This window comes from Rhinoraja longicauda, chromosome 18 (assembly GCF_053455715.1).
Source record: "Rhinoraja longicauda isolate Sanriku21f chromosome 18, sRhiLon1.1, whole genome shotgun sequence".
NCBI classification, from domain to species: domain Eukaryota; kingdom Metazoa; phylum Chordata; class Chondrichthyes; order Rajiformes; family Arhynchobatidae; genus Rhinoraja; species Rhinoraja longicauda.
Genome location: NC_135970.1, coordinates 1,485,589 through 1,510,110, shown reverse-complemented (window position 1 = coordinate 1,510,110; position 24,522 = coordinate 1,485,589). Strand labels below are relative to the sequence as shown.

Here is a 24,522-nt window from a genome sequence, read left to right as displayed (position 1 = left end):
CTTTCCCATTCCCCCGACTCTCAGTCTTAAGAAGGGTCTCAACCCTTCCCACCAGAGATGCTGCCTGTCCCGTTGAGTTACTCCAGCATTTTGGGTCTAGCTTCTAGTTCTGAAGAAGGGTCTGAAGAAGGGTTCTGACCTGAAACATCACCCATCCTTTTTCTCCAGAGATGGTGCCTGACCCGCTGAGTTGCTCCAGCACTTTGTGTCTATCTTCGATATAAACCAGCATCTGCAGTTCCTTCCTGCACGTCTCTGGAGAACGTGGATCTGAAGAAGGGTCTTGATTTGAAACATCATCTGTCTATGTTCTCCAGAGATGCTGCTGGACATGCTGTGTTACTCCAGCACTTTGTGTCTATCTTTATTATAATCCAGTATCTATAGTTCCTTCCTAAACATAAACTAAAGTAAAGTAACAGGTTGTTAATGAAATACATTGAAGTTATTTTTGTAATGTGCAGCTGGTGCTGCTAGTAGCTGGCAGACTTAGTTGAGAATAGTGTAGGAAGGAACTGCTGGTTTAATCCGAAGATAGACACAAAGTGCTGGAGTAACTCAGCGGGACAGGCAGCATCTCTGGCAAGAATGAATGGGTGACGTTTCGGGTCGAGACCATGACTGAATAATGGTCTTGACCCGAAACGTCACCCATTCCTTCACTCCAGTCCCGCGGAGTTCCTCCAGCATTTTGTGTCTATCTTCAAAAAACGGATTATTGCATTGCTTCATCGTAGTGCTTCCACTGTTTGGTAGGTCATAGAACAAAAACAAACACAGGGTAGCACACAGCACACAGGACTCTCTGCAATGTATCCACGCATGGATAATTATGGCTTTGTCAACACCAGATTCTCCAGCATAATGCTGAACTGTGGGGTCCCAAATTAAAAATTCCCTTTAAAAATCAGAAGCTTTGAACTCAGAATAACATCTTAAGAAATTTTAATAGAAACTACACATCAGTAGGGTCAAGATGATCAATACAACTGTTCAAACAGAATTGCCGGGACTCTGATGTACGTACATTTTGTCTTTTTCTTTGTACAAGGGTTCTCAGAAGGAAAAAATTTCCTTTTGCCCGAAATGCCGTCCAAGTTATTGCACTTTTCAGTGCTACTCTGAACTAGGATGTGTGTCCTCTAGATTTGTGGGATAGGTTACAGTTTGGTCACCCAACGATTTCTCATCTACCTCACTGGAGACATTTGAACTGTTTAGAGATACAGCGCGGAAACAGGCCTTTTCGGCCCACCGGGTCCGCACCGACCAGCGATCCCCGCACATTAACACTATCCTACACCCACTAGGGACAATTTTTACATTTACCAAGCCAATTAACCGACAAACCTGTATGTCTTTGGAGTGTGGGAGGAAAACGAAGATCTCGGAGAAAACCCATGCAGGCCACGGGGAGAACGTATAAACTCCGTACAGACAGCACTCATTGCCAGGATCGAACCTGGCACTGCATCCGCTGAAAAGGCAGCAACTCTACCGCTGCGCCATTGTCTTAATTTTGATTTTGGTTGAAAGGGACAAATAACTTGCAACTTCACACCCAAATCTGCGTAGGCATCAACATCATAGAAATACCCGCCATGTGTGAACGGCGGAGAAGACTAGATGGGCCGAATGGCCTAATTCTGCTTCTATCACTTATAACCTTATGACAAATAATTGAAGCAAAGGTTGGATAGATATAGATAACTCAATGGTGAGAAGATGAGTCATGCTTTGGGTGCAATCCTTCATCAGTGTTGCAGATTGCAGTAATTGAAATGTTTTATTTACTGATCACAATCCCTCAGGCCACCGTTTTGCTGAACGCTTGCACTTGGTCTGCCAAGCCCTGCTGGTCCTCCAGCTTGCTCATCATTTAACTTCAATTCCCATTCCCACGCTGACTTTCCAGTCGGAAACACGAACCCAACCCATCACCTATCCATGTTCTCCAGAGATGCTGCCTGACCCGCTGAGTTGGTCCAGCATTGTATCTACCTTTGGCATAAACGAGTAATTGCAGTTCCTGATGCCACACTGGCCTTTCTGTCCTGGGCCTACTCCATTGCCTGAGCGAGGCCACATGCAAACTGGAGGAACAGCACCTCATATACCACTTGGATAGTTTACAACCCTACGGTATGAACAATGAATTCTCCAATTTTAGGTGACAAACCTACAAAACACTACCCCTTCTGCTTCCCCTTTTTCCCCTCTCTCCTCCCTGTGCCCCACCTGGATGGGCTCCCATATCTCACTCTCCCTGTCCTCTTCCACCTACATTCCTTCCTCCAGCATCACATTTCACACCTCGTCTCCAGAATTGAAAAACGGTCCTGACACAAAATGTCACCTGTCCATGTTATCTCCCGAGATGCTGCCTGACCCGCTGAGTTACTCCAGCACTTTGTGAAACGTCACCTATCCATGTCATCTCCTGAGATGCTGCCCGACCCGCTGAGTTACTCCAGCACTCTGTGAAACGTCACCTATCCATGTTCTCCACAGATGCTGCCTGACCCGCTGAGTTACTCCAGCACTCTGTGAAACGTCATCTATCCATGTTCTCCAGAGATGCTGCTTGACCCACTGAGTTACTCCAGCATTTTCTGTCTAGCTTAAATAGTGGCCGTGTTGAATTTTGTGTCGACCTTCGATTGAAACCAGCATCTGCAGTTCCTTCCTACACATTACGGACACGATCTAAACAGGCAGAAAGAATTTCAGTAACAGTGAGTGAATCTTCAACTAAAAACTGGTCAGTCCAACCAATGAAAAATAGAGCTGGTAGCCTGTAAGGAGGAGGGCGATTTGGCCATTAGTGCTACCAAAGATTAATCTTTCCCTCAATCAATCTCCAGAAGCTATTCCCATTTCCTCAGTCTGAATAGACGGTTCACAATTAAATCTGAATTCAACATGTGTCAGGGGTTTTGGGGAGAAGGCAGCAGTATGGGGCTGGATGGATGGAATACTCTATTGTCACATATGACAAGTCACAGTGAAATTCTTTACTTCAATACCCAAGGTATGCAAATAGTCGCCCATAAAGGGCGCTGACAAAGTTACACAGTACCCCACACTGGCTCCTCCTTTGTTCTCCCCCCACCCTCACGTATCTCAGACATGTGATCTCAGCAAGTGGTCTGAAGCCATCGGAAGAAAGAGTGGACGCCATTATGAAATTGCCGACGCCCGAAAATGTGAAGCAGCTTGAAAGCTTCATTGGCAAGGTGAACTACTATGGCAAGTTCATACCAGCACTTTCGACTTTGTGCGCACCAATGAACAACCTGCGAAAACAGGACGTCGAATAGCACTGGTCCAACGAGTGTGACTATGCATTCACCAGGTTGAAGGAGATGCTCGCCCAGAAGATGCGTCTGGTCCACTATGACCCATCGAAGCTGATCTCGCTGGCCACCGATGCATCACCGTATGGTCTGGGAGCTGTAATCTCACAAACGGCGCAGAACGGCAAGGAAGAACCAATCGATGTTCGCATTCAAGATGACCGCCAAGAAAAACTACAGCCAAGTGGAGAAAAAAGCACTGGCGATCGTGTTTAGTGTCCGGAAGTTCCACCAATATTTGAGTGGGCGACATTTCCTGCCCATCACCGACCACAAGCCGCTGCTGACTATTTTCAGTCCGGAGAAAGGTTTGCCTGTCATGACGTTGCAGCGTCTACAACGTTGGGCCCTGATCATGATGGGATATGATTACCGCATCATTTACCGACAGTCTGCCGAGCATGCCAATGCCCATGCACTGTCTCGTCTACCGATTGGACCCGACCTGACGTTCGATAAAGAGGAGGCAATTATGGAAATTGAGACGGAGGTGAACTTGCTCGACACGCGGGTCATCGCCGATTTCCCCGTCTCCGCAAGGACGGTCGCCAACTATGTGAGCACAGACCCCACCTTGTCGAAGTTACGACATTTTGTCATTCAGGGATGGCCGAACAGTCCCAAGCTGGACAAGGAATTCCGCTCATTCCAGAATGCGCAAACGGAAATCTCCTCAAAGGATGGCATTCTGCTCCGCGACTGTCGAGTGATCATTCCGACGGTACTGTGATCGCCAATTCTGAAAATGTTGCACAAGACACACATTGGAATTGTGCAAATAAAGGCGCTCGCCCGCATGCATGTGTGGTGGCCGAATATCGAGGCTGATATAGCTGACCACTGCAAGGACTGCACACCATGTGCCGAGACAGCGCCGAATCCACCGGAAAAGACTTCCGCATGGCCCGTCCCCGACCAACCATGGCAGCAATTCCACAGAGATTTTGCCAGACCGTTCCTGGAGGACATGTGGCTGGTCGACATGGATGCCCATTCAAAATGGCCACATGTTCTCCAAATGAATAAATATCCGACCACCGAAACAACCACTTCTGCGCTCGACGATTTGTTTGCCATTTGGGGATTGCCCTTAACAATCGTAAGCGACAATGGACCCCAATTTGCCTCGCAAATGTTCAGTGACTGGTGCAAACATCACTCAATTGTGCATCTGACATCAGCACCTTTTCATCCACCCTCAAATGGTGAGGCGGAGCGGCTCGTCGGCGTTTTCAAGGTACAACAGAGGTCTTTATTACAGTAACTCAATGCTGGCAGCAAGACAACTAAAATGGCTGCAACCACACGGTCTGACTGCACACTCACACTGTGTACAGACAAGATAACTATGTACAAAACATCTCCTTTTCTCCTGTGCAGCACCGCCTGCTGCATGGGAGGAGCAACGGGTCCTCCCACCCCACACAGTCCACCAAACATCACATTTACCCCCAGTGAATATATTCCACCTGCATGCTGCTTATCATCAACACAGCGACGCAATGGGTAGGGCTGATTCCTCACGGTGGCAGAGACCCGGTTCGATCCTGACCTCGGGTGCTGTCTGCATGGACCTGTGTTGCTAACAGCCAGCCAACTGCACAGCAATGGGCAGGCATACTTACTGTTTGTCAGACCTATGATTGTGTAAGACCACCTTGTTATCTACAAAACCAGTGTTACATTTTGCAGAGGCTGAACTTGCTGCCGATTTCTTTTGACTGTGGTAAGCACTTGCTTGCGATCACTCTCTTACATTGACTTCCTATCCCTTCACAGAGACGTGAAATCAATAACTTAAAACGCTCAACCCAATATAATTACTTTTCGTGGCCTGGGTTACAAAATGCAACTCAGAAGCAGTTTTAAAAGACACTAATGTAAAGGCCGTCAATTTGTGGTCAGTGCCAATGGGTGGTCACAAAGACAACAGCTCAGAAAGATTCACCAGACTCCAGACTGCTCACTTCAGAAGTTCATAGGTTCTAGGAGCAGGAATTAGACCATTTGGCCCATCAAGTCTACTCTGTCATTCAATCATGGCTGATCCATCTTTCTCTCTCAACCCCATTCTCCTGCCTTCTGCCCGTAATCCTTGACACCCCATCTCTCTCAATTAGGGTTGCCAACTGTCCCATATTAGCCAGGACATCCCGTATTTTGGGTAAATTGGTTTGTCCCGTATGGGACCGCCCTTGTCCCGTATTAGGCCCGGACGGCGCTGTAGGCCCGGACACTGTAGCCCGGGGGCCGCAGCAGTCCCGGGCAGTGTAGGCCCGGGCGCCGCCTAACAGAAGCTGTGTAGCAACCCGCCTCCCGGCCCGAGCGGCCGCCATTGGTGGAGCGGAAGCACACGGCCGTTGGCTAGATGAGGTCACCCTTTGTCCCTTATTTAGGAGTGAGAAAGTCGACAACCCGACTCTCAATCCAAGGCCACCCTGAAGAATCGAGTCTGAAGAAGGGTCTCGACCCGAAACGTCACCCATCCCTTCTCTCCCGAGATGCTGCCTGACCCGCTGAGTTACTCCAGCATTGTGTGTCTACCTTTGATTTTAACCAACATCTGCAGTTTTTTTCCTACACCGGACAGTGTAGGTCTTGGTGCCGCCTAATGGAGGTTGCCATTGGTGGAGCGGGAGCACGTGGCCGTTGGCTGGGTGAGGTCACGTGGGCCGCGGGGCGGTGACGTCACCTTGTCCCGTATTTGGGAGTGAGGAAGTTGGCAACCCTAACTTTGACCCTGTCAACTTAAAGCTAGCCCTTAAGTCTTTGACATCTCCTCTGTAAGAGGCTGTTGAGAATGTTGCTTTGATGGCATTTCCATTGCTAACTACTATACTTTCAGGTGATTGTCCTTCATATGTAACAGCACGGTGGTGCAGCGGTAATGTTGCTGCCTTACGGCGCCAGAGACCCGGGGTCGATCCTGACAATGGGTGGTTTGTACGTTCTCCCTGTGACTGTGTGGGTTTTCTCTGGGTGCTCCGGTTTCATCCCACATCCCAAAGGTTTATAGGTCAATTGGGTTCTGCAAGAAAATATCCCTGGCATGTAGAACTAGTGTATTAGTGATTCCTGAATGGCTGGTTTCCGCACTGTATCTCTAAACTAAACTTTTAACCAATTAATTACCCATCACATTATTTACGTACCTTATAGAGGCATAGAGTCATAGATGAATACAGTGTGGAAACAGGCCCTTCAGCCCAACTTGCCCACTCCGGCCAACAATGTCCCAGCTACCCTAGTCCCATTTGCCTGCGTTTGGTTCATATCCCTCCAAATCTGTCCTATCCATGTACCTGTCCAATTGTTTCTTAAACGATGGGATAGTCCCAGCCTCAACTACCTCCTCTGGCAGCTTATTCCATACGCCCACCACCCTCTGTGTGAAAATGTTACCCTTCGGATTCCTATTAAATCTTTTCCCTTCACCTTGAACCTATGTCCTCTGGTCCTAGATTCCCCCACTCTGGGCAAGAGACAGTGCATCTACCCGATCTATTCCTCATGATTTTGTATTCCTTGTCCAAAAGAAACTGCTCTTGTTGGGGTAGACTGCCACTGTGATATTTGAAGTGACCATCCGTCATATATAGGTCTCAACACAAATTGTCAAAGACTATACAACCACATCCCCACAGAGAGACCTTCACTCCATGTCACAGTAGCGATCCAAATGCAAATAACCTGTTGTAAGTTCCATTACTTGAAAGGCAAAATGTAAAGCAGTCTTCTCAGATAAGAGTTTCGGACTTTATTGTAGGGTTATATTTCTTGTAGCACAGAAGGCTGAGGAGTGATCCTTCAGAATCATGAGGGGATTAGATGGGATGAATGACTGTAGGAAGAACCTGCAGATGTTGGTTTAAACCGAAAATAGACACAAAAAGCTGGAGTAACTCAGCGGGTCAGACAGCATCTCTGGAGAGAAGGAATGGGTGACGTTTCGGATCACGACCCTTCTTCAGACCTGAAGAAGTCAGAGTCTGAAGAAAGGTCTCGACCCGAAACGCCACCTATTCCTTTTCTCCAGAGATGCTGTCTGACCCGCTGAGTTACTCCAGCTTTTTGTGTCGATCTTGGGGTCTTTTACCCCCCCGGGAGAGGAGAATCAAGAACGAGAGGGCATAGTTTTAAGGTTAAAGGGGAAAGATTTAACAGGAATTTAAGGGGCAACTTTTTCACACAAATGGTGGCGGGTATCTGGAAAGAGCAACCAGAGGAAGCAGGTGAGGCAGGTAGAATAACACCATTTCAAAGACATTTGGACAGGTACATAGGAAAGGTTTAAGGTGAAATGGACAAAACACGGGCAGATGGGACAACCTTAGATGGGGCATGTTGGTCGGTATGGACGAGTTGGGCTCAGGGCGCTAATTCTGCGAGGAGTTAGGTTTATTAGTGTCAGTAAAAAGCTGTATTTGGCATGCTGTCGAAACAGATCAGATAATACGATACATAAATACAATCAAGTCAAATTCAAGTACAATAGATGGACCAATAGTAGTAGGCAGTACGGTGGCACAGCGGTAAAGTTGCTGCTTCACAGCGCCAGAGACCCAGGTTCGGTCCTCACTACGGGTGCTGTCTGTACGGAGTTTGTACGTTCTCCCTGTGACCATGTGGGTTTCCTCCAGGTGCTCCGTTTTCCACCCACACTCCAAAGACGTGCAGGTTTGTAAGTTTATTGGCTTCGGTAAAATTGTAAATTGTCCCTAGTGTGTAGGATAGTGAAACATAGAAACTTAAAAAAATAGGTGCAGGAGGAGGCCATTCGAGCCAGCACCACCATTCATTGTGATCATGGCTGATCGTCCCCAATCAATAACCCGTGCCTGCCTTCTCCCCATATTTCTTGATTCCACTAGCCCCCAGTGCTCTATCTAACTCTCTCTTAAATCCATCCAGTGATTTGGCTTCCACTGCCCTCTGTGGCAGGGAATTCCACAAATTCACAACTCTCTGGGTGAAAACGTTTTTTTTCACCTCAGTTTTAAATGGCCTCCCCTTTATTCTAAGACTGTGGCCCCTGGTTCTGGACTCGCCCAACATTGGGAACATTTTTCCTGCATCTAGCTTGTCCAGTCCTCTTATAATTTTATATGTTTCTATAAGATCCCCTCTCATCCTTCTAAACTCCAGTGAATACAAGCCTAGTCTTTTCAATCTTTCCTCATATGTCAGTCCCGCCATCCCAGGGATCAGTCTCATGAACCTACGCTGCACTGCCTCAATTACAAGGATGTCCTTTCTTAAATTAGGAGACCAAAACTGTACACAATACTCCAGATGTGGTCTTAGCAGGGCCCTAAACAACTGCAGAACCACTTTACTCCTATACTGAAATCCTCTTGTTACGAAGGCAAACATTCCATTAGCTTTCTTCACTGCCTGCTGTACCTGCACGCCAACTTTCAGTGACTGGTGTACAAGGACACCCAGGTCTCGCTGCACCTCCCCCTTAGCTAACCTAACTCCATTGAGATTATAATCTGCCTCCTTGTTTCTGCCGCCAAAGTGGCTAACCTCACATTTATCTATATTATACTGCATCTGCCAAGCATCTGCCCACTCACTCAACCTGTCCAGGTCACCCTGCAACCCTAACATCCTCTTCACACTTTACACTGCCACCCAGCTTTGTGTCATCTGCAAACTTGCTAGTGTTGCTTCTAATTCCCTCTTCCAAATCTTTAATATATATGGTAAACAGTTGCGGCCCCAACACCGAGCCTTGCGGCACTCCACTCGCCACTGCCTGCCATTCTGAAAAGGACCCGTTTATTCCTACTCTTTGCTTCCTGTCTGCCAACCAATTTTCTATCCATGTCAACACCCTACCCCCAATACCATGTGCTCTAATTTTAGTCTCCAATCTCCCGTGTGGGACCTTATCAAAGGCTTTCTGAAAGTTTAGATACACTACATCCACTGGCTCCCCTTCATCCATTGTATTTGTCATGTCCTCAAAAAATTCCAGAAGATTAGTCAAGCATGATTTCCCTTTCATAAATCCATGCTGACTTGGACTTATCCTTTTACTGCTATCCAAATGCACCGTTATTACCTCTTTAATAATTGACTCCAGCATCTTTCCCACCACCGATGTCAGGCTAACTGGTCTGTAATTCCCCGTTTTCTCTCTCTCGCTCGTTTCTTGAAAAGTGGGATAACATTAGCTATCCTCCAATCCACAGGAACTGATCCTGAATCTATCGAACATTGGAAAATGATCACCAATGTGTCCACTATTTCTTGAGCCACCTCCCTGAGGACCCTGGGATGCAGACCATCAGGCCCAGGGGATTTATCATCCTTCAGTCCCATTAGTCTACCCAATACTATTTCTCGCCTAATGAAAATTTCTTTCAGTTCCTCTACCCCCCTAGGTCCTCTGTCCTCCAGTACATCTGGGAGATTGTTTGTGTCTTCCTTAGTGAAGACAGATCCGAAATACCTGTTCAACTCTTCTGCCATTTCCTTGTTACCCATAATAATTTCACCCGTGTCTGCTTTCAAGGGACCCACATTTGACTTTGCTACTCTTTTTCTCTTAACATATTTAGTGCTAGTGTACAGGGTGATTGTTGGTTGGCACGGACTCGGTGGGCCAAAGAGCCCAGTTCCACGCTGTATCGCTAAAGTTTAAAGCAGAGGGGTTTAGAACATTTTGAAATGGTCCAATACTTGCAGGTAGAAGAGAGATTTTAAAATGTGTAGAGTGATTGTATCTGATCTGGGAAGAACATTCAAAGGGACACCATCGTACGTCCCCACAAGACTCCGCAATTCCACGACTCCATTAAGAAATGTGTGACAGACCTGGAGACCTTCAACTCTATGTGGCACTGCACCAGTTGAAACATTCTGTTAAATATATTCTACACCAACATATAATAATTGGCTCTTATGACATGAAACAGTATTGTTAGTTGAATTTTTTAATTCATATTTACATTATTCAATACTTTTCCACAGATCTCAAAATTGTTTCTACACTCCATTTTGCAAAATAATCTTTTTGTTCCCCCTTTTCTGCTGTGCTTTTCACTCTGCAAGTGTCTGTGGAAAGCACCATAGCATCTATTTGGTTTTGGCAAAGACAAGATCATGCAGCTGGCAGTGCTTGATTCAGACAAAATACATTTATTTTTAAAATCGATCCAAAAATGGTAGGAACATCGCATTTTGATTTTAAATTCAAAAATAGACAGGAGCTTTAATGTAAATTACATGAGGGGCTGGGCGTTTGCCCTTTGAAGGAATTTGTCGTCATTGTTAAAATACTGTAAAACATTGGAACTGAAAACTAAGAAAAGGAAACACATTTCACTACCACTGCAAAACTCTTCTGAATAATTGCATATCATTGCTCTAAAAAGTAGCAAATCAACTTTCGGTGGTGTGTGTGCTTGCCAGTGTATGTGTGCCTGTCATATACAGTTTTAAATGTGCAATACTATATATATATATATATATATATATATATAATTTATATATATATATGCTTAAAAAAATTAATCCTACTGCACACGTCTGTGCTGTGCTGAGTAAAACTTTAGTTTGCAATGTGAGTCTCCCACTTCCATAAATGTTTTAACTTTTTAGAAAAATAGCTTCCCAATTAAATAACCACTCCATAATTCAGTGTCAATACTATCTCGATTATAATGCCTCTTAATGAAAATATTGTCTCTCTTTTGTTTCCGTACAAAAAGCCTTGTCGACAAAATGACTTCCATTTTCTGGCTGGTCAGCTGGTGCAGATGAACCGGAATGACTTGTGGCTGTTCATCAGATCAGCTCTGCAGGTGTGTCCACATTCTTCCTTGTTCCATGCGCGCGGCCTTTCAGTATTCGTGTTCAGCCAGGGTTTTGGCTAATTTAGAAAGAGAAGGAATTAAGTTTCATCTTGTTATTCACTTAAAACATTTAGACCATTACAAAAACAGGGGTGGGGGAGTCATTTGATTGAAAGATACAGCACAGAAACAGGCCGGTCGGCCCATTATAGACAATAGACAATAGGTGCAGGAGTAGGCCATTCAGCCCTTCGAGCCAGCACCACCATTCAATGCGATCATGGCTGATCACTCTCAATCAGTACCCCGTTCCTGCCTTCTCCCCATACCCCCTCACTCCGCTATCCTTAAGAGCTCTATCCAGCTCTCTCTTGAAAGCATCCAACGAACTGGCCTCCACTGCCTTCTGAGGCAGAGAATTCCACACCTTCACCACTCTCTGACTGAAAAAGTTCTTCCTCATCTCCGTTCTAAATGGCCTACCCCTTATTCTTAAACTGTGGCCCTTTGTTCTGGACTCCCCCAACATTGGGAACATGTTTCCTGCCTCTAATGTGTCCAATCCCCTAATTATCTTATATGTTTCAATAAGATCCCCCCTCATCCTTCTAAATTCCAGTGTATACAAGCCTAATTGCTCCAGCCTTTAAACATACGACAGTCCCGCCATTCCGGGAATTAACCTAGTGAACCTACGCTGCACGCCCTCAATAGCAAGAATATCCTTCCTCAAATTTGGAGACCAAAACTGCACACAGTACTCCAGGTGCGGTCTCACCAGGGCCCGGTACAACTGTAGAAGGACCTCTTTGCTCCTATACTCAACTCCTCTTGTTACGAAGGCCAACATTCCATTGGCTTTCTTCACTGCCTGCTGTACCTGCATGCTTCCTTTCAGTGACTGATGCACTAGGACACCCAGATCTCGTTGAACATCCCCTCTTCCTAACTTGACACCATTCAGATAATAATCTGCCTTTCTATTCTTACTTCCAAAGTGAATAACCTCACACTTATCTACATTAAACTCATTGTGTCCACGCTGACCATCGATTACTTGTACGTACCAGCAGAACACAAAGTGCTGGAGGAGGTCGATGGGTCAGGCAGCATCTGTGGAAGGAATGGACAGGCGACGTTTCCAGTTGGGTCCCTTCTTCAGATTCTCTCACTACTCCCCCTCCATGGCATGTCCATTTCCTTCACGAATGCTGCCTGACCTGCTGAATTCCTCCAGCACTTTACATTTTGATCAGGACTCTGCAGTTCCTTGTGTCACTGGGGCACCTTTCTCTTTTACCATTCCTGAACAACAATATATAAGGCCAATGTTATACAATCATCCTTCTGATTTTAATTTTTAAGTGCATACCAACATTTAAATTAAAGTTAAAAAGTATACACACACAAGTCTTATTTTTGCCTTACAGCCACTTATTGCAAACCATATAATATTTTTTATTAATGCAAATCTGTTGTGATTTTACACTCTGATGAAAAACATTAACATAAAGCAATTTCTAATGATCAGTTTGCACAAGAACCTCTGTACAGGAAGTACATTGATTGATCGATTTAGTTTAGTTTAGTTTAGTTTAGAGATACAGCGCGGAAACGGCCCCTTCGGCCCACCGGGTCCGCGCCGACCAGCGATCCCCGCACATTAACACACACTTGGGACAATTTTTACATTTACCAAGCCAATTAACCTACAAACCTGTTCGTCTTTGGAGTGTGGGAGGAAACCGAAGATCTCGGAGAAAACCCACACAGGTCACAGGGAGAACGTACAAACTCCGTACAGACAGCACCCGTAGTCAGGATCGAACCCGGGTCGATGGTGCTGCATTCGCTGTAAGGCTGCACGGTAGAGATTGATTGGATTTGATTGAAGGAACGCATGGAAACAGGTCCTTCGACCCATCGAGTCCATGTCGACAATCGATCACCCGTTCACACTAGTTCTAAGTTATCCCACTACAGAACCCTGAAGTCCCACACCACCAGGTTCAGGAGCAGCTACTTCCCTACAGCCATCAGGTTCCAGAACCGACCTGCACAACTCCAATCCTACCCCAGCAACGGAACACAACCGACCATTTAGTGGATACAAGGAGCTTCAGATGCTGGTTTATCCCAAAGACCGACACAAAGTGCTGGTTTATCCCAAAGACAGACACAAAGTGCTGGTTTATCCCAAAGACAGACACAAAGTGCTGGAGTAACACAGCGAACCACATCTTGTACGACCATGGACTTATTTCTTATTTATGTCTCATTTTTTTCCCGCAGGCTTCTTTCTGTCAAAAATCTTGTGTGTAATTTACGTGTGAGTTGTTCCTATTTGTCAGCGTTCTAGTGCCTGTGATGGTGCTGTAAGCAGGATTTTCATTGTACCTCCACCTCACCGTTCAAGAAACATACTCAATAAAGTTGACCTGACTCGGACCAGAAACCATTTCCAAGCTGTTGCACGATTGTTGTATCAACCAGAGGACACAGGTTTAAGATGAGAGGGGAACGATTTAGTAGGAACCTGAACGGCAACTTTATAACACAAAGGGTGGTGGGTGTATGGAACGAGCTGCCGGAGAAGCTAGTTGAGGCAGGTACTATCACTGCCTTTAAAAGACACTTGGACAGGTACATGGATAGGACAGATTTATAGGCATATGGGCCAAATGCAGACAGGTGGGACTAGTGTAAATGGGGCATCTTGGTCATAGTCATACAGCGTGTAAACAGGCCCTTCAACCCAACTTGCCCATGCCGACCACTGGTCGGCTTGATGAGTTGGGCCGAACGGCCTGTTTCCATGCTGTAATACTCTATGACTCTAAGCTCAAGTTCACTGTGACACAGATCTGATTTCTGTGTTGTTTCTGGCTTGTACGTACAACTTGCTAGCTGGAACTGACACAGAGATTGGGAATTTGCTACAACGTTTAGACAGGTACATGGATAGGACAGGTTTAGAGGTGTTTGGACCTAAAGCAGGCAAGCAGGTAGGACATGCATCGATAGGGCATTTTGGTCACCATGGGCGTTGGGCCGAAGGGCCTGTTTCCATGCTGGACGACTCGATGATATTCTGGATTTCACAGCTTTGCTTGTGGACACTTTAAAAGTCAGAATTTGTCCAGTTGCATTCAAACAAATCTTTCCCCATAAGAGGTTTATTGGAATGTTATTTTGCTTCACAATCACCAGATGGCACTCCAAGTTAACAAGAGAGACGTACAATCATTCAACGTACAAAACATCAGGTAAATGCACAGTCTCTTGCTCAGAGTAGCGGAATCAAGAACCACAGGCCTTATATATTGTTTAAGGTGAGAGGGAAACAATTTAATAGTAATCTGAGGGGTAGCTTTTTCACGCAAAAGGTGGTGGGTGTATGAAATAAGCTGCCGGAAGAGGTAATAGAGGCTGGGACTATTGCAACATTTAAGAAACATTTAGACAGGTACATGGATAGGACGGGTCTGGAGGGATATGGGCCAAAAGCTGGTAGGTGGGACTACTGTAGATGAGAAGTGTTGGGCGGTGTGGGCAAGTTGGGCTGAAGGGCCTGTTTCCACACTGTATCACTTTATAAAGCTATGACTTTCATTGCCCTTTTATCTCATGTTTCAATTAAAGGTCGATATTGTGAATACTTTAAATTTCCCTTTCCACTGCAATGATTGGTCCCTAAGATGCTGGGAAGAACTCATTGTGCTGACCTCCCAAGTACTGACCTCCCCACCACCAAGGGATCTCCAGTTGCTCTCATTTCACCCCCACCCCATCCAGAAGCCTGAAAACCGTGACCTCCAGGTTCAAGAATAGCTTCTTCCCTGAAACCATCAGGCGACTGCGCACTGGGTGCTTTCAGTGTGGAGTTTGCACGTTCTCACTGTGACACGTGTGGGTATCCTCCGGGTGCTCATCTCAATATAATTCCTTTTCATGGCCTGGGTTATAAAATGCAAACTCAGAAGCAGTTTTAAAAGCCACTAATGTAAAGACCATCAGTTTGTGGTCAGTGCCAATGGGTGGCCAGCAAGACAATAGCTCACAAAGATTCACCAGATAGTTCACCTCTCTCAATCCATGGCCACGTTCACGATGGAGCCATCTAGAGCGGACCTGTGTCAACAACTCGATGGCCAAACGGGTATTTTAGAGATACTACGTGGAAACAGGCCCTTCGACACATCGAGTCCACGCCGACCATCGATCACCCTTTCACACTAGTTCCATGTTATCCCACTTTCTCATCCACTCCCTGCACACTGGGGGGCAGTTTATAGAGGGCCAATGAACTCCAAACCCGTCTGTCTTATGGATTTGGGTGGAAACCGGAGCACCCGGAGAAAACCCACGTGGTCACAGGGAGAAGGTGCAAACTCCACACACAGGCAGCAGCCAAAGTCAGGATGGAACCTGGGTCTCTGGCGCTGAGAGGCAGCAGCTCTTGTAGGTTAAACATCAACATTAAATTGAAGGCATTACTGAGTTAGTACAAAAATTCTGGTTGTGATAATAATAATTACAAGTTAGGAGATTAAAAGTTGTTAGTTCTTACTTTGCTCAGACAAAGGTGTAGTGGAATCCATTGCTTAGTGGGGAGTGTGGAGGGGAAGGTGTGGATGATGCATGGAGCTGCTGATGCGCTGGAAGGGATCAGACACAGAGACACAAGCACAACAAATTGTTAAAGACAACATTGTTAGCAACAAGACAACGACAGTGATACAATCTCAGCCAGAGAATATACAGACGCTCCTCGACATATGATGCTTCGACGTACGATGGTGCAAGTGCAATACACATTCAGTAGAAACCGTACAATGCTCTCTCATGATGCCGGGCAACGGCAGCGAGCCGAAACTCCCAGTCAGCCACGCCATCACGAGTGTAAACAACCCATACTCGACAGTATACTGTGTTGCCAGCGTTTATTGGCAGAGGAAGACGTTATACCTGAGGCACCGAAAATGTTCACAATAAATTACGTGAGATATTCAACACTTTATTATAAAATAGGCTTTGTGTTAAACGATTTTGCCCAACTGTAGGCTAATATAAGTGTTCTGGGCACGTTTAAGTTAGGCTAGGCTCGGCTATGATGTTGGGTAGGTTAGGTGGCTATGATGTTCAGTAGGTTAGGTGGCTATGATGTTCAGTAGGTTAGGTGTATTAAATGCATTTTCGACTTATGATATTTCCGATTTACGATGGGTTTATCGGAACTTAACCCCATCGTAAGTCAAGGAGTATCTACAGTTTCAACTACTATTAGATAGACACAAAGTGCTGGAGTAATTCAGCAGGTCAGGCAGCATCTCTGGAGAAAAGGAATAGGTGGCATTTCAGGTCGAGTCCCTTCTTCAGACTCATCATCACTTCAATTAGAGAAGGAATGGGCGACGTTTCGGGTCGAGACCCTTCTTCTGTCTGAAGAAGGGTCTCGACCCGAAACGTCACCCATTCCTTCTCTCCTGAGATGCTGCCTGACCTGCTGAGTTACTCCAGCATTTTGTGAATAAATACCTTTGATTTGTACCAGCATCTGCAGTTATTTTCTTACACTATCACTTCAATTACCATCAGATCTGGATACTAATACAGCACAGGAACAGGCCCTTCGGCCCACATTGCCCCTGCCGACCATGATGCCAAGACCAAATCTCCTGGCTCTGCCTGCACATAATCCATATCCCTCCTTTCCCTGCATATCCATGTGCCTGTCCAAATGCCTCTTAAACGCTACTATCATATCTGTCTCAACCTTGGCAGCGCGTTCCAGGCACTGACCACCCTCTATGTAAAACAATTTGCCCCCGCACATCTCCTTTAAGCTTTGTCCCTCTCACCTTAAAGCTGTGCCCTCTCGTATTTGTTATTTCCATCCTGGGAATAACAACAACAACACACTAGGACACACTCTCCTACACACCCCGTACACTAGCACTATCCAACACACAACTTACAATTTTACCAAAGCCAATTAACCTACAAACCAGTTCTCTCAACCCTTTCCAGCTTGACAATATCTTTCCTTAACGGTGCCAAAAACTGAACACAATACTCTAAATGCGGTCTCACCAATATCTTATACAACTGCAACATGACCTCCCAACTTCTATACTCAATACTTTGACTGATGAAGGCCAATGTGCCAAAAGCCTTTTTGACCACCTTATCTACCTGCGACTCGACCTGCAAGGAACCATGCACCTGTGCTCCTAGATCCCTCTGCTCTGCACACACCCCAGAGCTCTAAATGAACTATGTGAGCAATTAACACAGGGGCTGTGACCCAATGCGGCTGAAGAGGAATCTCTTTTTCTCAGGATCACTTTGCAACTAGTTCTGTTGTACAAATGGCCAAAATTAGCACGGATAAAATGGCAAAGTTTGAAAGAAAGAATTTAAATTGCCATTTTCAACTGCACCATAAAAATAAAAAATCCCTTGCCAAAGTGCTCAGTTAGGGACTAATATAGCAAAGAAAAAGCTTGAAATCTTTAATTTGGGATATCATTAATGAATATCAGGATGAAGAGAAACCTACCCAAGTCTGCAAGATCTCAGAAAGGAGGATTGTGCTCCGAGTCCTGAAAGAATCCTTTGAAGAAGTTATAAATGGCAACAGAGTGAAGCCTTTCAAAAATACTTCAAAGACTTCAAAGTTATACGGAGGAAAGCTTTGCAGAAGTTTTAAGAGCAGTGAAATTAAGGATGGGTAGCAAACGGGATTGCATCTGGTCAGAAACGTGGAAAGAGAGGGAAATGAATGCAGGTTAGCCGAGCGAGGGTGGCAATGCACAAGACTGTCTGCCACATTCTTCACGAACATTGTGCAGTTTATGACTGTGGTCCAAAGCAAGATGCTGGCAGAACTTTACAGCATACAGAAACATGACAATGGAATTTAGTATCATTTAATCAGAAGTTATGCATTTGGCAAGTGTAATGTTGAAGGCAAGTTGGCAAGTACTGTATATTACTTGACAAAGCAGAATAAAAACCACAATTGTTTTTATCCTACTGCTTTGTTTATCCACATTCTTCTATTTAAAAGTCCACTGATCGACACCAACTCTCCAATATCAGATAGTCTTTCAGGTTGAGGTAAGTAATTGAGTGTTAGTTAATTTACAAAAGTCGGCGTGTTCTTTAGTTATTAGTGATACAAAGAATCAGTTCATCTTAGAGTCGTTCAGCGTGGAAACAGGCCCTTCAGCCCACTGAGTACATGCTGACCAGAGACCACCTGAACACTGGTTCTATCTGACACACTATGGGAAATTTACAGAAACCAATTAACCTCCACTCAATGCAGGCTGTGTTTTGTTCTGCACCATCCCCAACTCTGTCTGCATTTGGCCCAATCTCTCTTAGCCATGTCCCTGTCTAAATGTTTCTGAAACATTGCGATAGTCCCAGCCTCAACTACCTCCTCCGGCAGCTTGTTCCATACACCCACCGCCCTTTGTGTGAAAAACTTACCTCAACCTGAAAGACTATCTGATATTGGAGAGTTGGTGTCGATCAGTGGACTTTTAAATAGAAGAATGTGGATAAACAAAGCAGTAGGATAATTTTTTTTGTGGTTTTTATTCTGCTTTGTCAAGCAATATACAGTACTTGCCAACTTGCCTTCAACATTACACTTGCCAAATGCATAACTTCTGATTAAATGATACTAAATTCCATTGTCATGTTTCTGTACGCTTCAGATTCCTATTAAATCTTTCATAGAAACATAGAAAATAGGTGCATGGGGAGGCCACTTGGCCCTTCGAGCCAGCACCGCCATTCATTGTGATCATGTCTGATCATCCACAATCAGTAACCTGTGCCCAACTTCTCCCCATATCCCTTGATTCCACTAGCCCCTAGAGCTCTATCTAACTCTCTCTTAAATCCATCCAGTGATTTGGCCTCCACTGCCCTCTGTGGCAGAGAATTCCACAAATCCACACTCTCTGGGTGAAAAGGTTCCTTCTCACCTCAGTTTTAAATGGCCTCCCCTTTATTCTAAGACTGTGGCCCCTGGTTCTGGACTCCCCCAACATTGGGAACATTTGTTTTCCCCTTTCACAAATCTCTGTCCTCTGGAGATGAATAAAGCAGTATTATTTCCTGCCGTTCCGTGTGGATATTGGGAGGGTGGTGTTTACCTGCGACCATTTTACTGCGCTGCGATGCTTCTGATGCCAATGCATAGGACATGGTGATAATGCGCTCCTGTTCCTGCAGATGTGAATCCAGATCCACTGAGCTCTCTCTGACGTTAACCCCTGTCTGCATATTCTGAAAACTGGAAGAAAATGCAAGAGAAGTCATCTTCAGAATACAACACAATACGACGCAGTAGAACTTTGTTTATCCCAGGAGGGGCATTGGTCTGCCAACAGTCACAAAAACACAACAACATCCATGAAATTAAAGTGACGAGTGGAAAGTCCAGGATTGGGGATGTGTAAAGATTGGGGAGGGGAGGGGAGTCAGTCTACCCCACGACAGAGGGGGGAGGAGTTGTACAGTTTGATAGCCACAGGGAAGAAGGATCTCCTGTGGCGTTCTGTGCTGCATCTCGGTGGGACCAGTCTGTTGCTGAAGGTGCTCCTCAGGTTGACCAGTGTATCATGGAGGGGATGAGCTGTATTGTCCAAGATGCTCTGCAGTTTGAGGAGCATCCTCCTCTCCAAGACCACCTCCCATGAATACAACTCCGCTCCCAGGATGGAGCCAGCCTTCCTGATGAGCTTGTTAATCCTGTTGCCGTCCGCGGCGTTCACCCTGCTGCCCGAAGAAGATGGCACTGGCCACCACCAGGTAGAACATCTGCAGCATCTTACTGCAGACGTTGAAGGAGCGGAGCCTTCTCAAACAGTACAGCCGGCTCTGTCCCTTCTTGTTCCTGGACCTGTCCAGTTTACTGTCCAGGTAAACTCCAAGGTCCTGGTAAACTGCACATCCACATCATTGATGGAGACAGGGGACAGGGGTGTTCCTCTCTTCCTAAAGTCCACCACCAACTCCTTAGTCTTGTTGGTGTTGAGCTGTGGGTGATTCAGCCCACACCACTCAACAAAGTCGTTGACCACCTCTGTATTCAGCTTCCCTCCCCTCACTGATGCCGCCCACAATTGCACAGTCATCTGAAAACCTCTGCAGGTGGCAGGAGTCCGAGTTGTATCTGAAGTCCGATAGTGCTGATAGATTTCCATCCACTCTTGTAAATTGTTCATTAGATTCAAGCTTTCTTTTACAGGAAAACAATTCTTTGAGTGCTTAAATTAGTAAATACAACGGGTGGCACGGTAGCGCAGCAATAGAGTTATTGCCTCACAGTGTCAGGGATTCCCATTCGGTGCTGTCTGTACAGAGTTTGCACGTTCTCCCCTTGACCTGCGTGGGCTTTCTCAGCGAACTTTGGTTTCCTCGCACACTCCAAAGACGTAAAAGTTTGTAGGTTAATTGGCTTAGTATAAACGTACAAGAATTGGCCCTTGTCATAAGGTCATAAGGAATAGGAGTAGAATGAGGCCATTCGGCCCATCAAGTTTACTCCGCCATTCAATCATAGTTCATCTATCTCTTTCTCCTAACCCCATTCTCCTGCCTTCTCCCCATAACCTCTGACACCTGTACTAATCAAGAATCTATCTATCTCTGCCTTAAATATATCCATTAACTTGGCCTCCACAGCCCTCCCTGGCAAATAATTCCACAGATTCACCACCCTCTGACTGAAGAAATGTCTCCTCATCTCCTTCCCAAAAGAACATCCTTTAATTCTGAGTCCTCTAGTCCTGGACCCTCCCACTAGTGGAAACATCCTCTCCACATCCACTCTATCCAAGCCTTTCACTATTCTGTACGTTTCAATGAAGTCCCCCCTCATTCTTCTGAACTCTAGTGAGCACAGGCCCAGTGCTGACAAATGCTCATCATAGGTTAACCCACTCATTCCTGGGATCATTCTTGTAAACCTCCTCTGGACCCTCTCCAGGGCCAGCACATCCTCTGGACCCTCTCCAGGACCAGCACATCCTCTGGACCCTCTCCAGGACCAGCACATCCTCTGGACCCTCTCCAGGACCAGCACATCCTTCCTCAGATATGGGGCCCAAAATTGCTCACAATTTTCCAAATGCGGCCTGACCAGCACCTTGTAGAGCCTCAGCATTACATCCCTGTTTTTGTATACAAGCCCTCTTGAAATAAATGTGTTTGTGTTTGCTTTCTTTAATACCGATTAATTGCAGATTAATTTTGGGAATCCTGTACCAACACTCCAAAGTCCCTTTGCACCTCTGATTTCTGGATTCTCGCCCCATTTAGAAAATAGTCTACGCCTTTAATCCTACTACCAAAATGCTTTGCTACACTATATTCTATCTGCCACTTCTCTGCCCACTCTCCCAATCAGTCCAAGTCCTGCTGCAGTGTTCCTACTTTCTTTACACCACCTGCCCTTCCACCTATTTTCGAATCATCCATAAACTTTGCCACATAGTCTTCAATCCCCTCGTCCAAATCATCGTGAAGAGTAGCGGCCCCAGCACCGACTCCTGCGAAACTCCGCTAGTTACCGGCAGCCAACCAGAAACAGCCCCCTTTATTGTCACACTTTGCCTTCTGCCATCCAGCCAACCTGCTGTCCATGCCAGTACCTGCCCTTAGATACCGTGGGCTCTCATCTTCCTCAGCACCTTATCAAATGCTTTCTGAAAATCTAAGTAAACAACATCTACTGACTCTCCTTTGTCTGTCCTGCTATTTACTTCTTTAAAGAATTCCAGCAAATTTGTCAAGCAAGACCTCCCCTTCACTAAGCCATGCTGACTTTGGCCTATTTTATTGTGAACTAAGTACGTAACCTTATCCTTTATAATGGACTCTTACCAACCACTGAAGTCAGACTAACCGGCCTGTAGTTCCCACTATTCTGCTTTGCTCCCTTCTTGTACAACGGGGTAATATTGGCAATTTCCCAATCATCTGGAACCACTCCTGACTCTAGTGATTCCTGAAATATCACTAATAATGCCTCCACAATCTCCAAAGCCACCTCTTTCAGAACCCTAGGGTGCAGTCCATCCGGCCCAGGTGACCTATCCACCTTCAGCCCTTTCAGCTTCCCAAGCACCTTCTCCCCAGTAATAGCCACTCCACTAACTTCCTCCCCCTGACTCTCTTGAATTTCAGGCACATTGCTGGTGTCTTCCACCGCGAAGACTGATGCAAAAAAGATATTCAACTCCTCTGCCATTTCTTTATTCCCCATTATCCCCTTGTGTAGGGTAGTGTTAATGTGTGGGGATTGCTGGTCGGTGCGGACTCGGTGGAAGTGCCTGTATCTCTAAACAAAACAATGAAAACCGTGCATTTCGTGACGTACCTTGATTTAGCGAGAATGTTTTTGATTTTCTGCACCTTGCGTCGTCGTGCTTCACATTCCTCGTAGGAGAGGGGTTCCTCAGGCTCCATATCGATGTACCGCTCTGGGATAAGGACCATGTCTGGCTTGGACAACTGCAACCAGAAAGGATCAGATTAACAATAACATTGAGTACAGCTACTCCCAAGGTTACCATGGGTTGACTTGCCATAGTTCGCCTTTGCGATGGTGCGCCTTGCGATGGTGCAAACGGCAGGGACTGTAGCGAGCCACCGCCCGCTTACAGCCACGTGATCGCACGGATTCAATGCATTTCCACTTACGATACTTTCGGTTTCCAATGGGTTTCTTGGAACAGAACCCCATCGGAAGCTGAGGAGCACCTGTGTAGAGGTTGGGAGGTCATATTGCAGTTGTATAAGACGTTGGTGAGACCGCATTTAGAGTAGCGTGTTCATGTCTGGGCACCATGTTATAGGAAAGATATTGTCAAGCTTGAAAGGGTTCAGAAAAGATTTACGAGGATGTTGCTAGAACTAGAGGGTGTGAGCTACAGGGAGAGGTTGAGTAGGCTGGGTCTCTATTCCTTGGAGTGCAGGAGGATGAGGGGGGATCTTGTAGAGGTGTACAAAATCATGAGAAGAATAGATCGGGGAAACGCACAGAGTCTTTAACCCAGAGTAGGGGAATCGAGGACCAGAGGACATAGGTTCAAGGTGAAGGGGAAACGATTTAATAGGAATCCGACGGGGTAACTATTTCACACAAAGGGTGGTGGTGTATGGAACAAGCTGCCAGAGGAGGTAATTGATGGCAAGTTAAATTAATCTCTGTTGCCTGCACGTGATCTTTTTCCCTGAACTATCTTTGAGTTTAGTTTATTGTCACATGTACCAAGTCACAGTGAAAACCTTTTTTGTTACATGTTAACCAGAGCGGAAAGGCAATGCACGATTACAATCGAACCGTCCACAGTGTAAAGATACATGATAAAGGGACTAACGTGAACAATGTTTAGTGCAAGATAAAGACCAGTACAGTCAAATCAAAGGCAGTGCAAGGATCTGCAATGAGATAGATTGTGGCTCAGGACTGCATATCTATCTGTGCTGAACATGATGCCAGGAACAACTGTTATCTACCTGCACATAACCCATATCCCTCCATTCCCTGCATATCCACGTGCCTCTCCAAAAAACTCTCAAACACCACTATGGTATCTGCCTCCACCACCATCCCCAGCATTGTGTTCCAGGTACCATCACCCTCTGTGTAAAAAAACTTGCCCGCACATCTCCTTTGAACATTGCAATAGACAATAGGTGAAGGAGGAGGCCATTCGGCCCTTCGAGCCAGCACCAACATTCAATGTGATCATGGCTGATCATTCTCAAGCAGTACCCCGTTCCTGCCTTCTCCCCATACCCCCTGACTATCCTTAAGAGCTCTATCTAGCTCTCTCTTGAAAACATTCAGAGAATTGGCCTCCACTGCCTTCTTCTAGAGGCAGAGAATTCCACAGATTTACAATTCAGACTGAAAATGTTTTTCCTCACCTCTGCTCTAAATGGCCTACCCCTTATTCTTAAACCCTTGTGGCCCCTTGTTCTGAACTCCCCCAACATTGGGAACATGTTTCCTGCCTCTAACATGTCCAACCGTTTAATAATCTTATATGTTTCAATAAGATCCCCTCTCATCCTTCTAAATTCCAGTGTATACAAGCCTAATTGCTCCAGTCTTTCAACATACGACAGTCCCGCCATTCCGGGAATTAACCTAGTAAACCTACGCTGCACCCTCTCAATAGCAAGAATATCCTTCCTCAAATTTGGAGACCAAAACTGCACACAGTACTCCAGATGCGGTCTCACTAGGGCCTTGTACAACTGTAGAAGGACCTTTTTGCTCCTATACTCAACTCCTCTTGTTATGAAGGCCAACATTCCATTGGCTT

General features: G+C 45.7%; 1 protein-coding gene across 3 annotated transcripts in view; it reads right to left on the bottom strand.

Annotated features, from left to right (window-relative positions):
* Positions 1-10,329: 10,329 nt before the first annotated feature.
* The window catches only part of plekha7b (pleckstrin homology domain containing, family A member 7b), a 293,659-nt gene continuing 279,466 nt past the window's right edge, over positions 10,330-24,522 (bottom strand). For all 3 annotated transcript variants that reach the window (XM_078414956.1, XM_078414957.1, XM_078414959.1), the window contains 4 exons: positions 22,566-22,699; positions 19,336-19,475; positions 15,732-15,819; positions 10,330-11,238 (listed from right to left, as the gene is read on the bottom strand). In XM_078414956.1, the coding sequence (XP_078271082.1) occupies positions 15,737-15,819; positions 19,336-19,475; positions 22,566-22,699 (357 nt within the window). In that variant the 3' untranslated portion in view covers positions 10,330-11,238; positions 15,732-15,736. The remainder of the gene's footprint in view (positions 11,239-15,731; positions 15,820-19,335; positions 19,476-22,565; positions 22,700-24,522) is intronic.